The sequence below is a fragment of the Malassezia restricta genome, chromosome I (genome assembly GCF_003290485.1).
Source record: "Malassezia restricta chromosome I, complete sequence".
Taxonomy (NCBI): Eukaryota; Fungi; Basidiomycota; class Malasseziomycetes; order Malasseziales; family Malasseziaceae; genus Malassezia; species Malassezia restricta.
Genome location: NC_040193.1, coordinates 595013 through 610503, shown reverse-complemented (window position 1 = coordinate 610503; position 15491 = coordinate 595013). Strand labels below are relative to the sequence as shown.

General features: G+C 49.3%; 9 protein-coding genes across 9 annotated transcripts; 4 read left to right on the top strand and 5 right to left on the bottom strand.

Annotated features, from left to right (window-relative positions):
* Positions 1 to 153: 153 nt before the first annotated feature.
* MRET_0359 (solute carrier family 25 (mitochondrial phosphate transporter), member 23/24/25/41) lies at positions 154 to 1251 on the bottom strand (the record flags this gene model as incomplete). Its single annotated transcript, XM_027626986.1, has 3 exons — positions 154 to 1024; positions 1062 to 1068; positions 1110 to 1251. The coding sequence occupies 3 exons, from the start codon at positions 1249 to 1251 to the stop codon at positions 154 to 156; spliced, it is 1020 nt and encodes a 339-aa protein (XP_027482631.1).
* A 141-nt stretch (positions 1252 to 1392) lies between these two features.
* On the bottom strand, positions 1393 to 5022 carry MRET_0358 (protein transport protein SEC24; the record flags this gene model as incomplete). The annotated part of the gene is made up of 1 exon (XM_027626985.1): positions 1393 to 5022. The coding sequence occupies one exon, from the start codon at positions 5020 to 5022 to the stop codon at positions 1393 to 1395; it is 3630 nt and encodes a 1209-aa protein (XP_027482632.1).
* A 238-nt stretch (positions 5023 to 5260) lies between these two features.
* MRET_0357 (thymidylate synthase) lies at positions 5261 to 6886 on the top strand (the record flags this gene model as incomplete). The annotated part of the gene is made up of 1 exon (XM_027626984.1): positions 5261 to 6886. The coding sequence occupies one exon, from the start codon at positions 5261 to 5263 to the stop codon at positions 6884 to 6886; it is 1626 nt and encodes a 541-aa protein (XP_027482625.1).
* Positions 6887 to 7258: 372 nt separating this feature from the next.
* On the top strand, positions 7259 to 8608 carry MRET_0356 (uncharacterized protein; the record flags this gene model as incomplete). The annotated part of the gene is made up of 1 exon (XM_027626983.1): positions 7259 to 8608. The coding sequence occupies one exon, from the start codon at positions 7259 to 7261 to the stop codon at positions 8606 to 8608; it is 1350 nt and encodes a 449-aa protein (XP_027482626.1).
* Positions 8609 to 8841: 233 nt separating this feature from the next.
* Positions 8842 to 9376, bottom strand: MRET_0355 (mediator of RNA polymerase II transcription subunit 22; the record flags this gene model as incomplete). The annotated part of the gene is made up of 3 exons (XM_027626982.1): positions 8842 to 9081; positions 9108 to 9176; positions 9212 to 9376. 3 exons carry the CDS (start codon positions 9374 to 9376, stop codon positions 8842 to 8844), a joined length of 474 nt encoding a protein of 157 aa, XP_027482623.1.
* A 596-nt stretch (positions 9377 to 9972) lies between these two features.
* On the top strand, positions 9973 to 12485 carry MRET_0354 (MYND domain protein (SamB); the record flags this gene model as incomplete). The annotated part of the gene is made up of 2 exons (XM_027626981.1): positions 9973 to 10051; positions 10252 to 12485. The coding sequence occupies 2 exons, from the start codon at positions 9973 to 9975 to the stop codon at positions 12483 to 12485; spliced, it is 2313 nt and encodes a 770-aa protein (XP_027482624.1).
* A 38-nt stretch (positions 12486 to 12523) lies between these two features.
* MRET_0353 (dihydrofolate synthase) lies at positions 12524 to 13972 on the bottom strand (the record flags this gene model as incomplete). The annotated part of the gene is made up of 1 exon (XM_027626980.1): positions 12524 to 13972. One exon carries the CDS (start codon positions 13970 to 13972, stop codon positions 12524 to 12526), a length of 1449 nt encoding a protein of 482 aa, XP_027482629.1.
* Positions 13973 to 14118: 146 nt separating this feature from the next.
* MRET_0352 (V-type H+-transporting ATPase subunit e) lies at positions 14119 to 14398 on the top strand (the record flags this gene model as incomplete). Its single annotated transcript, XM_027626979.1, has 3 exons — positions 14119 to 14210; positions 14247 to 14335; positions 14364 to 14398. 3 exons carry the CDS (start codon positions 14119 to 14121, stop codon positions 14396 to 14398), a joined length of 216 nt encoding a protein of 71 aa, XP_027482630.1.
* Positions 14399 to 14495: 97 nt separating this feature from the next.
* On the bottom strand, positions 14496 to 15420 carry MRET_0351 (replication factor A2; the record flags this gene model as incomplete). Its single annotated transcript, XM_027626978.1, has 4 exons — positions 14496 to 14577; positions 14610 to 15244; positions 15276 to 15379; positions 15414 to 15420. The coding sequence occupies 4 exons, from the start codon at positions 15418 to 15420 to the stop codon at positions 14496 to 14498; spliced, it is 828 nt and encodes a 275-aa protein (XP_027482627.1).
* Between the last annotated feature and the right edge of the window lie 71 nt (positions 15421 to 15491).

Below are 15491 nucleotides of genomic sequence, written 5' to 3'. Positions count from 1 at the left end.
ATACCCTTTAAAGTTACAGACAAGACACTACTCTCAACCATTTTGCTAAATATCCACCGCTTTAAATTATGTTTCGATGAGTATGCCCGGTAATTTTTTTCGATGTTGTAGACATATTAGACATTTAACGTTGTAATGGGGCAGACGAGTGCTTTACTTGTACTCATGAAGGCGCTTCAAGGCACTGACTACAAGATCATAAGTGAGGAAATAAGCACCTGTTGATGGTGCCACTTTTAGAAGGTTGGGTAAGAGCCCATGGTACAGACCACGGATACCATGTTGAGCGACCATGTTGCGGAGAGAATCAAGGCCGCTCTTGTCCTGGACACCAAGACTAGAATTTTTCATCCCGGAAACTTGCATACGACGGCGAACGACATCCACAGGATATGTCAATGTCTGGCTTACGCTTCCAGCAAAAGCACCGATAAATAGTTTTGTGATAGAGCTAGGTGGTGTACCATCAGACTTTGTCAGAAAAGAACGCGCACTTTCGTAAAAGAAGAAATTAAATGCGACGTAGGGAGCTACGCCCAAGCTAGTAGCAAGACAGCCGTGATATAAACCACGTATACCGCCTTCTTCCCGATACACTTTCAGTGTAGTTTCCCACACTCCAGGCACACGAGGAAGCACAGTCTTACTTTTTCCTCCAGATGTGTACATAGATGCGGATGCGATAGATATGCGGGAACGTACAAGATCCAATGGATACGTGGACACAACGCTGGTGAATCCAGCAACAGCACCAGATAATAATTTTTCAGATGTGCTAAGCTGATGCAAAGGCCTCGTAGTACCATCGGCGTTGATATTGGATGATCCTTGTATCTGGGAAAAAATACGTTTCATAAGCTCATACGTTGCAAATTGAACAGCACTATACGGCGCAATACGCAAACAGTTGAGGCCATTTCCTCGCATGAAACCGAGAAACCCTTCTTCTTGCCATATCCGCGACAGACCTCGCCATACATTAGGGTATGTCTTTTTTCCATCTGCTGATGGAGGTTGTACTTGCCTGTAGTGTGAGTTTGGGATACATGGATGAAACATACATAATAACTGATACAGTCAGTGTTGCGTTCAAACTAGATGGTACGCACTTTTTAATCGTTCTAGAGGGCTCACAATCGTTCGGCTTGTTGCACCTGCACAACCACCAGCAATTAAGCTCGTCCATAATTCTGGACTTTTCGACTGCTCTTCACCGGATGATAGTCGCTCATCCTTCTTTGTGCAGCTCATATGTACCTAACACCAACCTTGTGCGCGTCTATGGAGGTGCATTCGACATACCACGTGGCTTCGATCATAAACCCAAAGCTGACAAAGCGACGCACGGCATTGAGTCGTTACCGAGACACTTGATTCGAGACCTGTGGCTATCTAGATAAACCCTTTCCACAGGGACGCACTTGCATCTTTTTCTTCACGGCCAGAGTTCATGTCAGATGAGATGACGCGGTGTACATGACACAAGTAGTCGACATAGCTCATGGCGTCGTTGTTTTGGTCCTCCACAAGATTGTTGGCAAACTCGACTTCCATACCATCGCGGTTCTGGCGCGCCATGACAACCTGGAGCGACACTTTTCCGTGAAGGTCAGCAAGACCCTGAACAATTGAACGGACTTGGTTCGAAAGCTTGGTGGGAAGCACAGGCAAAGTTGTCATGCGTGGATCTAGTTCGTCCAAGGACGCGACGCCGTACAAATCCTCCAGGAACCTGGGACTGATGTTCGCGCCTAGCCAAAGCAAGCACCATTCTCCATTGTCGAGTAAGTATGCTCCATGCGGCTCCATTCGCATGAAGGCAGGGCGCATGGGGTTAGGCAACTGCACAACCTTTAGTAGCGCGTCATCGATAGCCTGCTTCTCTGGGGAAAGGCCCTCGGCCGGCTGAACAGGCATACCGTCTGAAGGGCCAAGCGTATGAAGTGCCATCATGCGTGGATACAAGAGCGTCATAATCGAGCCTACACTCTGCGATAGCAAGAGGCGGAAGAAGAAAACACGTACATCTGATGTGACATTGCCACCCTTGATGGCCTTGTTCTTGATCAAAGCAAGCACATATAGAGGGAAGAGCTTAAAGCTTTCAGGCAAGATTAATTGACCAGGACTTGTTGAAGATGCACAGTTGCGGCGATATGCAAGTAAGATAGCAACACACTTGGACGTGAGGTAGTTACGCACGTCCTTGAGTGGCTTAGTGAGGGCAAGCGTCGCAGCCTCTTTGGCATAATACGCAACGGCCGAATCCATGTCGGCATAACGGAAAACATTGCCCAGTACAGATGAAACAGGCGTAGCGAGTGTGTGACAGCGCACACGACGCTCACCAGTAGCTGTAGTGTAGAGAATGGCGCATTGGAAGTATGCTTCACGAGACTCTTCCAAGCGACCGTCATGGCGAATAAGCGCAGAAAACGTCTTGTCGGCATCCCAAGTACCTGTTTCAATATCTGTGGCACCGTGTAGATGGAATTCACCAAATTGCTTGACAACACGCAGACCTGGCGAGCAACGGATACGTAGCGTGACATTATAAGCCGTCTCACGAAGCACAATGCGCTGGACTTCTGCCATAACGCGAGAGCCATCGCGCACGGGATCGAAACGGGGATGGAAGAAGACTTGACCACCTGATTGAGCTGCCATGTATCCGATAGATGCAACGTCAATGTACTGGCTTGGAAAGAAGAACACATTCACACCCACACCTGCGAGAGCGAACTCGTTGCCGAGCTTGAGATAGAACGGATCCTGTGGACCAAACAGATTTTTTTCGTTATCGGTTCCGTATAGCTTTGTGTCTTCACGGTGCCTGAGTTTACCAGGTCCAACTGTAGGAATTGTCGAAAGGAAAATGTTGAGCTGGCCGCCAATGCCATTGAGCACGCCCTGTGCTGCCCGTGACGCCGCACCAAGTGAGGCTTCTGCCACCGTTGAATTGGCAAAGTTGTTTGGAAGGTCATTGAGCAAACCCTCAATCACATGACGCGACGCCCATGGATCGACAAGCAAGCCACCACTGATGGGGATAAAGGGGTCTTCCATATCAGCCATGATGAGCATCTGAGCCTGTTCCAGACTCGGGTCAAGGTTGTAAAAGTGCATCGCTTGATCGAAAGTGATAATGCAGACCTGACTACCCGGCGGAAGTCCAAAGCCAGGCACGCCAGACTCGTTGGAAGCCTGCACTTCGGTACCATACAATGCCTGCTTGATGGCTCGAACACAAGTCTGCAGGGCTCCACAGCGCACTGAACTGAAGCTCACATCAATCAAAAACACGTGCGTCAGTGGTCGTGGAGCGCGGACAGTCGTTTGGCCTTTGCCTAGATTGAGAGTGTCGAGAGCAGCATGGCCCGCAGCCTTGGCGGCCTTGGCGGCTGTCTTAGTACCCTCTGAATGTGAGTCCAAGTTGTCTAGACGATCAATGCTCTCTTGCAAGCCTGTTGATGTAGAGAGCTCAGCGGTGTACGCAGGCACAACCGAGGCCACAGGCAGCATAGATGACACGTCAGTTGGTGCCTGAACAGCCCAATATTCTCTGGGCACACAAAAGTCGACTGAACCGTGTGTTAGCTCGGGACGCAGTTCAAGATCCGCACGACGACCATTGATATCCAGGTTGCAGAAGTAGTCCTGCGGTACCTCAGATGCAGCGCCACACAAGCTGCAAATCCACTTCATACCACCCTCAACGAACAAACACCATGGGTTAATGTATGCGCGGCACGTTTTGCAGCGCGGAGGACCAGATTCACCCGTATTGGCCAAAGGCACGCGTTCTTCGTCAGATCGCAACTGCGCGAAGGGCTGTATATTCAATGCAATCGGCATTCGTGATGCATTCGCAACCTCTTCTGTTGCAGGCATGCAATACGTTGTCAGACGCATAAACTTGGGCGAGCAGTTACCCTGGTCCATAGCGGCAAAGTTGGTTGTGCTTAGCGGCATGCCTTCCCGACTACAGGTTCCAAACATGTCGTGGTAAAAGAATTGCTGATCCGCATGTTGTGCATCAACAGGACTGGGGATATGATCTGGATCGATCTTAGGGCGAGCTCCACGGTCCTGAGCGCCTGTCTGGGGCATGGCACCAGCGGCGGCCACGCCACTCGCGACAGCAGAAGGATGCATTTGTCGACTGGACCGCATGGCCGCCAAATTCGATGCTTGCTGCGATTGAGACAAAACGTTGCGATAGCCAGGCATCTGATCAAGCGCTGAATCAAGGCTGTCATCAGGCGGGGGTTGCGGTGCCTGCGCGGCTCGGTAGTCAACTCGAGCGGCCGCTTGTTGCTGCCAAGCTGCTTGAGGGGGAGGAGGCTGAGCTATGACATCGTTCCAGCCCGAGGATGCAGGTGCCGCGGACGCGTCCTGGTGATATGCACGAGCAGCACGCTTTGAACGCGCCGGACCTGATGGTGGTGGTGCAACAGGGCGCACTGCAGCAGCAGTATTACCTGCTACAGGTGCACCTGGTGCTGTCATGGCGGAATTTGGACGCACAGGCGGACCTGGGCGTGGACTGATTGCGCCTATCCGCCGAACAGGTGCCTGAGACTTGGTCGGAGAAGTTTGCATGCCTGGTTGAGGCGTGACAGCAGTGCGACGGGGCATGGGCGAGCGGGCTGGCGATGGACGCATGGTAGGAGCAGGTGAGCGTGATGGCGGTATGCCTGGTCGCACACTCTGCGTTGGCGGGCGCGCGGGCGATGTTGGTGGACGGGAGCCAGGCGCAGGTGACCTTGCAGGCTGCATAGACGGGCGAGTGCCGGGTGCAGGCGAGCGACTTCCATGCATAATGGGACGCGTTGGAGGCATAGGACTACGACGTCCGCTGATGGGCCCTTGTGCTGGACGCACGCCTGTCGTGCCAGATGGAGGCGCAGGGCTGCGCTGAGGCTGAGGTGGCCGTGGTCGTCCCGTCTGCGTGGACGGACCCGTAAAACCAGCAGGCGGACGTGGCGACGGCCCGCGCATAGTTGGTGGACGTGACTCCATGGACCTGTACTGCGTTTCCAGGAGCCCTTGCACTGACGCAAAAGTGTCGGCAATGGAAGTCACACGTTGGACAAGACGTCCACGGCATTCTGTCAGCGCTGAGAATGATTTCGGCCGAAAAAGATGGTGGTAAGGTACGGATAGCCAACCCACCGCCAGCAAATTATCAGGCCCGTGTGCAATACGATTCGCAACGCGCGCCTATCAGCGTCTCATTTAATTGCTCCCGCGTAAGATCATGACTGAGCGAAAACGCATGCCGCGTCTTATTGTCATCCGCCACGGTGTAACTGAATGGTCCAAGACGGGACAGCACACCGGGCGCACGGATTTGCCTCTCCTGGATGAAGGGGTTCACGAGGCGATAGAGTTTGGCGATCGCCTGGTGGGCTACTCTGATCAAGCAGTGCTGTGCCTTCCTGAAATTGGATACATTCTTCGAAGTCCACGCACGCGATGCGTACAGACGTTGGAATGTATGCTTGGGACAGAGGAGCAACGTAAGATGATGGGGATGCCGAATGTTCAAGTGCTTGATGACTGTCGCGAATGGGACTATGGACAGTACGAGGGTCAGACCACAGAATGCATTCGCAAGAGCAGGCCAGGATGGAATGTATTCGAACATGGTACACCATCGCATGAGACAAATCCAGACTTGCCTGGAGAGTCGCCAGAACAGATCAGTGAGCGAGCGGATCGTGTTGTCAAGCTCATTCGGGAATGGCATCAGACTACAAAAAAAGACGTTGTAGTTTTCACGCACGGTCATTTCAGCAACGTGCTTATCGGTCGCTTTCTTCGCTTGCCTCTGTCCATGTCCAAGGTCCTGGTCATGAGTGCAACAGGAACAGCTATTCTATCCTACACGCATCACACGTTCGACGAACCTGTTCTTATAGGACTTTTGTCGCCAGGATTCGATATGCAAACAGGTTCTTCTCCAGTTTCTACCAAGAGTCATGAAGAGTATCAATACTTGGAACTCGTGTCATCGATTATTCGACATGGTGAAATACGTAAGGATCGCACTGGCACAGGTACCATTGCTAACTTTGCTCCGCCTAAGACGCTCAAGTTTAATTTGACTGGTGGAAAGCTGCCACTTCTCACTACTAAGCGCGTTTTTTTCCGTGGTGTGCTTGAGGAATTGCTGTGGTTTATCTCAGGAAGCACGGATGCCAAGCGACTCAGTGATCGTGATGTGCATATTTGGGATGGAAACGGATCACTTGAGTTTTTGCATAAGCGCGGACTGACAGATCGTCGCGAAGGTGACCTCGGTCCCGTGTACGGTTTCCAATGGCGTCACTTTGGTGCCAAGTATGTCAATGCTGACACCGACTATACAGGACAAGGCGTTGATCAACTGGCTAACATTATTCACCAAATCCGTCACAATCCGACCGACAGGCGTATCTTGCTAAGCGCTTGGAACCCAGCAGATTTGGACAAAATGGCACTCCCCCCGTGCCATATCCTCTGTCAATTCTTTGTGTCATTGCCCACAGAAGAGCAAAAAGGACGAGGACAGCGGCCCCGTTTGTCGTGCCAAATGTATCAGCGATCTTGTGACCTCGGACTTGGTGTACCTTTCAATATTGCTAGCTACAGTTTACTGACACATTTCATCGCAGCCGTGACGGACTGCGAAGCTGCAGAATTCTCATTGGTAATGGGTGATGCTCATGTATACTTGGATCATGTGGAACCATTACGGCATCAGCTCAATCGTGAGCCTCGAGACTTTCCTACGATACGATTTCGACGGACATTTGACTGCATTGACGATATCCGCCCTGAAGATGTGGAACTGCAAGCCTACTCTCCACACGGTAAGATAGAAATGCGCATGAGTGTATAAGAGCAACGCGTCTTTTAAAACAGCGTACGCGCTGTCACGTGAAGTGTCCCAACAAGTGGTGAAAGTAACTAATGTATTCTTTCCATTTCAAGATTAGTAGTAAAGCCATAAGATCGTGAATCATTTGGGCCACTCAACAACAGGATTGCTTTATATTCCTGCAATTGTATTGGCTTACAGTGCAATCGTGGGGTAAATGACTGGTGCGCCCAAGAAAATCACATACGAATTGATACTTTTAACACAACGTTCCAACGACGACTACAACGTTTGACGAAAGTAATACCTACCTTGTACATTAAAAAAGAGGCTAGAAGGCACAAACCATCAATTGCGCCTCTCTAACTGGTCTAAGCTAAAGTCTAGCTGAGTATGGTGTTGCCTGAGCGCTATTCACTTGCGACGCCATCTCAGGCGTCGCAAGGTATGCCCTGGGCGCCGAACCCTAAGACATTAATGCTTATACGTGTTGTATTCACCTTTCTAGTATGTCTCATGGCGTTGGCCTCAGCAATTATGACGGCTATTATCATCAATTATTACTTGAGTCACCAACCCATGATCTTCCCACCGTTGAGCTCCATGATTTTCATCTTATTTATGGGCATTTTCACATCCATCATGTACTTTGGCTATTACATTTTTCTTCCCTCTCTCAAGACGATGCGGCGTGGAAGCATGTTAGCTGTTTTATTTACAATGAAATTGGAGGTACTGTTTCAGTTTGCCATGGCATCCATTTGGATTAGTGGTGCGTTGGCCTATGCTGCAGATTATCGAGGCCACGAAAATTGCCTTTGGGATGGATACTATCATTACAAAAAGCCAGATGACTGGAATCATTTGTGTGACATGGTTAATTGGTTAGTGGGTATGTCGTATGCGACATTTGGCGTTCAAGCAGGATTTTTGGCTTTCGATGTTTTGATGGGGGCTTATATCTTTATGTTTCTGGATCAAGATTCTGTTAGTGAGCCCTTTTACGAGTGGGGAACCCGCGCTTGGGAGTACAAATACAAGCCGTCAGCACCGCTGTCTTCGATTCATAATCCAATGGTGTACCGTTCCTCCCCTGAAAACCATATCCATTCGACTCGCGGTACTAGTGCACCTTACGGATATAATGAAAAGTATTTGGACGGTCGTGCGGAACAGGAAAGATTTTCAGACAAATGGTCCGAATCAAGCAGCTCGCATCGTTCAAATCGTCGAGGTGCTTCCTACAATGGCCTGAGTATGTCAGACCATTTCACGGATGAAAGCAGTACAAATGGGAGTGGAACGAAATACTATGGAGGTGCATACTCGCGAAGCAGTGTTAACAGTCGTCGTGCGGATCTCGCTGAAGCACCTCGGCCTGCAGGCACTGGTGGCACAAGCTCTGGTGGTGCCCCCTCATGGCATGCTCCCACTATAACTGATGCCGATTCAATACGCAGTCCAACTTCCCTTCGGGATATGTCGTGGAAGTCAAGGTATGTTTCGGCACCATCGTCCCTATCTACCCGTGGCCGTCGTGGCAGTCAATATAACAACATGCTGAGTGAGCTTGGTACGATTGAAGACGAAGCTGAGACGCAAGAAATGGACGAAAAATATAACCTCATCGATCACAAAAATGTCGAGGAAGAAGAGGAAGAGAAAGAAGCCAGACGCGTCCGACGTCGCCACAGTATGGATGATGACAATCCTTGGCTCCTGGAAGACGATGAAATGGTTTGAATGTGACGATACCCATTATTCAGCGTTGCAAATACCGCTAACTATCTCTATACCCCAGCTATACCTGTGTTTTGGACTTGATGTATCCATGTGTCCCAAATTTCATCATATACACAAAGAGACAAGAGGTGTTTTGATGTCCCTATAAGCGATAGCTAATGTATGTATTCTACTCATAATGCTTCATGATAAGATGCCTTGAAAATCATGTACCCGTGAAATGACAAGGGTATCTAGGATGTATCCAAAGTAACAGCTTGCCGCGATTGAACAGGATCTGGGCCCGATTGGGATATAGCTCCGGAGAGCCAGTGTTGCGAAAGTAATTCACTGCATGAATGCATATGTGCCTTCGTTTGATCTAAGAGATATTTAGCCTCCTGATCACGAGCTTCTGACATCTGAGATTGGGAAAGAAGGAGTGATAGTTTCAATGAATCAGAGAGCAAATACAGGGATTGAGCAGCACGGACCTGGTGATAAGTATTCATTGACGTACCATACTGTCAGCTCGAGTTTCCAAAATGAATGAATCCCGACTCACGTCGAAATGATCTTTCTCGCCAATCTTGAGTAAGTAGACATGCATATATCGAAACATACTCGACTGAGATGAATCATCTCCCTGAAATTATCTAGCAGGACGCGGATGTCTGCATCAATTTGGCGATTTACAGATTCTTCTAGGGCATCTAGATGCGCTGTATGGCCAGTCCCATGTTCAACTGCATGATCCATGCTACGTAAATGGTGCGCCGAATCACTCATAGTCGTGCGGAATCACACGGCAAATGCATGTATTCTGTGCCACGCCCAGCTCCACATGAGAAGAGGCTGACGAATAAACACATAGCTTCAATGCCTAAGTATAGATTGCAATAATGTATTTACCCTGACATGATCCTATGTACTCAAATGCATTATAGTGATAGCCACTCTATGTAAAGGAAAGTCTGATTACAGAGTCACTTTGTGCAACGCTCTCAGTTTGTCCTGAAAGAATTTCAATAGAATTGACGGATATGTCAGCATATGACCTTTGGTGCTAGATTCGGAGTACTTTCATCCGCATGAGAACAAATAGAAAACTAGAAACTATTTTCAGAATTACCCATGTAAGCAGGGGACTTCAGCGCCAACAGAACTTGTCTTTTCCGTTGCACACAGGCCGCGTCACCCCTCCCCGATCGTCTCGCTCTTCCTGCAATACTGAAGCTGGCGTGAATAAGCCTTTTCTACACCAAAGGCTTATAAGCAAGAGCAGAGACGAAATTGGATCGGTCTCACTACTGCAGGTGCGCATTAGTATCCTGCTTTTTGCCGATATCGGGGAATAGGAGGAGACTTAGATTCAACAATTGAAGATGAGAGAAAGCAATTTTAGCAATCCTCTCCAGAACAGAGCATGTTTATCTATCAGTGCAGTGGTATATGATCGACGTGGTACGTATAAAGAATGGGGTTCGGCAGCGAGGCATGGAGTGGCAAATTTCTTTTCTCATGATGATCTCAAAAATATAGAGTCAAGCACGGAATGAGCGCAAAGAGACATATCTTTGCTTCTGTCGATAACTAGTATCTGACAATGTTCTCCATGTTATGCTTTGCCCCGCATGAGTGATCATATACTAACACTTCTTCAGCACTGGATTGCACGGCCACGTTGCCACTGGTCAATTCACTAAATCATTTTGCATATCTTGCATCGACTTCTCCTCGAATTAGGGAAATGGTCATGTTGGATGGTGGCCTAGAGCGTTTGATTCACATTCTTCGATGTCCGCCTCAACGTGTTTCAAATGTTCTGAGATCTAACAGGTCAGCAGTACCAATGGCAGAAATGCAAGCGAATTGGAAATGGAGTCTGGCTTTTCAATGTGTTGTTAATATTGGTGTGCGTGGTAGTGAGGCCATCAGGACGCGTGTTGTGGAAGCCGGTATGGTGCCGATTATCGTCAAGGTGCTGGATAATTATCTCGTTACCAGTGAGCAGATTCACTCGCAGCAGCGCAAAGCAATGACTATTCGAGAAAACTTGACTTATAAGCAAAGTTATCGAGCGATATACCCCCAAGATGATCCGACGGTTCGACCAGCTACGCCTATGGACATGGACACCAATGGTCCCAGCACGGAGCAAGTATACTGGTCTGCAGAGCGTGGTCGTCATGGACCACGTGATACATTCGCTTTGCAGCAGCGCGGACCTGGTGATGCTAGTGCGAGCGCAAGTGCAAGTGAGTGTGCCGAGGACACCGAAATGTACAATGAAGAAGAAAACGCGTGTCCTGGTGCTTCGGCTGTCCTTGAGAATAAATCAGATATGCAAGAGACAGAAACACCAAGAGTGCCCCGTACCTCAACGTTAGAGCCATGTGCTGATGAATCAACGGGAATTACTCGAACGCCAAGGCCAGAACGAGCTGCGGTGCACGAAGGGATGCATCAGGACGAGTTAAATACGTGGCAGACATCGGCATCTGCGATGATACCTGAACCGGTTTCACCTGTGCAGCCGCCGCTTTATCGTGAAGAAGAAGTTCTACTGAGCTTACAACTTTTGGCGTACCTGTCTAAATACCCACACGTGCGCTATTTTTTTCACAATGCCAATGTCCGGGAGGATATGATATTTTGTCCGGAATGGCCTGAGGAAGGCTTGCCGAATCGTTCGTGGCAACCAACTGATCCTTCCCGGCTAAACGTATTCTGTATCGCTGAGCGATTCACACACCGTCCTACTCGAAGTTCATTGGCGCCGGGAGTGCTGTGTTCCTTGTATCCTCGCCTCGCCTCTGATATCCAATATTGGGCTGGGGTCGTTATGCGCAATGCATGCAGAAAAGACGAGTCTCGCGGTGGTATTCGGCAATGCGCTAATATGCTCTGTGGTAAATGGGAAACGTATCCGCGCGAGTTCGCTAAGTGCCGCCGGTGCCGAAAAGCAAAGTACTGCAGTAAACAGTGTCAGAGCAAGGGTTGGCAAATGGGTCACCGATTCTGGTGCAGTGCGCGTTCTGACGAGGACAAGAGTCGTGCGTCGGAATCCCATCCAACGGTCCACTCGAACTTCGTGCCGGATGCGTCTAGGAACGTTGAAACGCCTGCGACGATTCCAACTATGCCTGACACGGCGCGTGAAGTGCCAGAGGACTACTCACATCCGCTAGGTCCCCGAAATATGCCTTCAACTCTTCGAGAGAATCAGCTGCCTGCTTTGCGTGGCGTGAGCGCCGCCAGTATTGAATCAAATGATCTCCACGAAATGAGTGACGACGTTACGATACGCCCCGGTGAAACACCCTCTGTTGACAGTCCTGCTGGTCCGAGTAATGCTGACCATACATTGCCCCCTCCTATCATTGCTAGTGGACTACACATGCACGAAACGGACACAGCCACAGCCACTTTGCGTGTTCAAGAGGCCCAGAATATCCAAGATCATGGCGGTCCTCTGGATTATGTCACGGCCTCCTGGACATCACGGCCTATTGTATCTGATCACGCTACGGAATCCCCTTTGCCCAATCATACCTCGACTGATTCACCTTTTGATTTGGGCATAACACTCCCATCTCAAAATCCAATTCCTGCCCTACGCTCCAATGACGACAACGCCTCTTCACATGACTCCTATACAGCGCCATGGCGCCATATGGCCATATCGGCAGCGTTTCTCGGGGCTCACCAAACCCCTCGAGCCATGACAATGTTTGATGCAAATCCTTCATCACCTTCTTTGGACGGCGGCGAGACTTCACAGCAGGACACCCAAATGCTTTCTCCCACGAGCCACTTGCTTGCATCTCTGCATCATCACGTCTCATCATCTCATGGTCAAAGCACAGATACAAGGGACATGTCGGATGCTCAGTAAAAATTGCAGCAGTGTTGAATATAGTCATCGATTTGTATTCAAAAAGATAATTGTCTATAATAATCACTGATAAGATACAGACTGCCACAGATTACAACAATGTGTGGACGCTGGTCATATAAAGAAGCCCAGGTCAAGGCATCTCGCAAGCTCCTATGAGTGACACATTCGATATTCATCGAACGCACTGCGGATTTGCATTCTTCAGGTAGCATTGGCTTTACCCATGGCATACCTTCTACTGGTATCGAGAATGGCACAAGCGAAACGCGATGATGCAGGCCCTTGCGTGGACACAACAAGGCATGTAGCATGGCATGGACTTCTTTTCCGCTGGAAAAGCCCATAATCCATGTAATATCTGCAGAGGGCGTTTCAGCCAGGCAGTGGTCAAGGTATTGTCGCAATGCAAAAGCAGAAGCTTCGTTATGAGCACCATCTAATAAAAGAGGTACCTCGCCCAGTTTCATCCATTCACAACGCCCTTCCCAGCGGTATTGGGCAGCTGCTTGTGCAATCAGCGATGGGTCGGCTTGAAAAAGCCGCTTACGAATTAGCTCCCGGATTCCATTCCATTGATCTGATGAAATATCATGGGCTATACTCCAAAGAGTTTGTAACGCAGTAGACGCGCCGGATATACGAGCCAACGTTGCTTCCAATGAAAAGCGAATATGACGCTGGGACGCATTAGATGAAGGATTGTATGTAATTTTCGTTGCATCGCATGCATAAGACAGAGGTAGGGTCAAATCTACGCTTGCGCCAAAAGGTTCTTTTCTGGGACATGGCTTTAGAGAGGCCCATGGGACTTGGGTATAGACGACACGCGCATGTTGAGCTTGACATGCGCTATGCAGAGTTTCGAGAACTTCGAGTAATTCAAAATTTGTAGTCAAGTTTGATCCAAAAGAACCTGTAGTTTGATCTGATACGATACAAAGGCCCTGTGGCTTGATGATACCAGCTTTTTCCAGTGCAATATTCGAGAGACGATTACCGAGTATAGCCTCATGATCACGAGCAATAGAGCATATAACACTTGCAAGAACGTTTTCAGAAGGAAATACATTAGTGGCGTCGAGTCTTCCGCCTACTCCTACTTCTATTAGGAGAATATCCGGTTGAGACGCAATAGGTAGAAGCGTGCAAGCAAGAAGAGCTTGGACTGTAAGTAGTTCAAAAGGCGTGGCACCAATAGGAACGTCGCGTGCATCAGCAAGACGCGTTTTCTGTACCGCAATATCCCATGTTTTATCATCGATCGGTATACCTCCATTTGTGCGCAAGCTGTCGCGGGCAGTGACCAAATGGGGAGTGTTGAAGCGCGCGGATCGAAGACCCACAGCGTGAGTCAGAAATGCATCCAGGTATGCTGTAGTACTACCTTTCCCATTCGTTCCAGACACATGAATAACTGGGAACTTGAATTGCGGCGATCCAACGCGTTGCAACAGGGCCTGGACACGCCCCAGGCCCAAATCCATCGTCGCAAGAACAAGCCAAACGATTCAACAGGCGAGTCGCAGACAGTGTACAGGCGCACGCTCCATGTATCACGTGATCTGATGTCGACCGTGGGCACACGTTGGACGGGCTGATGGCGTCAAATCGTTGGGTTTGGCCGTGAACGATGTCGGGCTGGACAACCATTTGGGTGCTCTTTGTCGCTGTGTGTATCGGTGCTATTGTTTGGAACACAGCCCCCAAAGGTCCCAACCAAGAGTATGTTTATGAAGTTCGTCGTTCTTACTTGTACAGGCTAATCCGCTGGAGCGTTGCATTGGGGCTGGCGTGCTGCTACATGATGTGGGCTTGTGTGTATTTGGCACAGTTGCACCCATTGATCCGTAAGTGTTCTTCTTTCTAATGCAACAGAACCAAAGAGGAGTGATGTGCGCTTCTTCGACTGAACCCGTTCGAGCGGGCAGTAGACACTCGACAAATGAATCTGTACTATAAAGATTATTCAAGGAGCACAAAATTGGAAACCTATGAGGCCAAAGGGCCTTACCCAGCCGTTGTTAGATAGTGTGTTTCGTCGCTTGCTTGGTAAATGTAGCCATCGTTGGCAAGGTCATCAATGGCGTCCCTGTAGAATGTCAGCACAGCGGTGAAACGTACTGGATCTGTTTCGGGTCAGTGTTTTTGCAGCGTTGCATAATTTGCTGTATATCGACGCCTTCTGGCCAGTCAGGCGCTTCAGCGTCAATAGCCTGGTAAATACGGCGTTGGAGCGGATTCAAATGCGACAAATCCGCAGCCATACTGCTTGCCGTTTGAAGGGCCGAATCGTCGTATGCAGATACATCAACAGCTCCAGTTTGTGATGTCTTGTTGACAGCATTTGGCGGGCCTTTCGTGAGTTCCAAGTGTGTGTGGATTACATCGAGCTGGTGATATAAGTATTCGTTGTGGTCTTCCAACTTATTCAATGCACCGAGAGCGATATACAGCTTGTTATTAAATACTTTTATTTCGCCCATGGCACGCACGAACTCGTTGGGTGCGAACTCGTCGGCCTTGGATCCTTCGTCCAGAGAGTTGTCGATCCATTGGCGTAAATCTAGTTGACCCGTGCCGTCATCAATTGTGTACTGAATAAATGTGGCGGTACGATTGACTTGGCGGAGCCATCCCACTAGCGTGAGACGATTGAGTACAGCACCATCAGAAACATGTGCAGCGTCCGAGTTCGGTTGCTTGGCATTCAAAATTTGACGAACTGTCACTGGACGGACAGAATCGGATCCTGCGCTCTACATGTCAGTACCGACGCGGTCCACATACACGATCACCCTGATCACCTCCATCACGCGAGCCAAAGAAGCCGCCACCGCCTTTCACATCATCGTATGAGGCACTATAGCCATACTGGTTGTCCTCGTACCCAGCTAAGATGTAAGTCGCATCAGCATGGGGACATACCGTCCATGGTAGAAGAGTGTTAATTCAGCAGCGTCGCGTGTCGCGCTACACGCGGCTGGACAGATGAATGACTAAAGG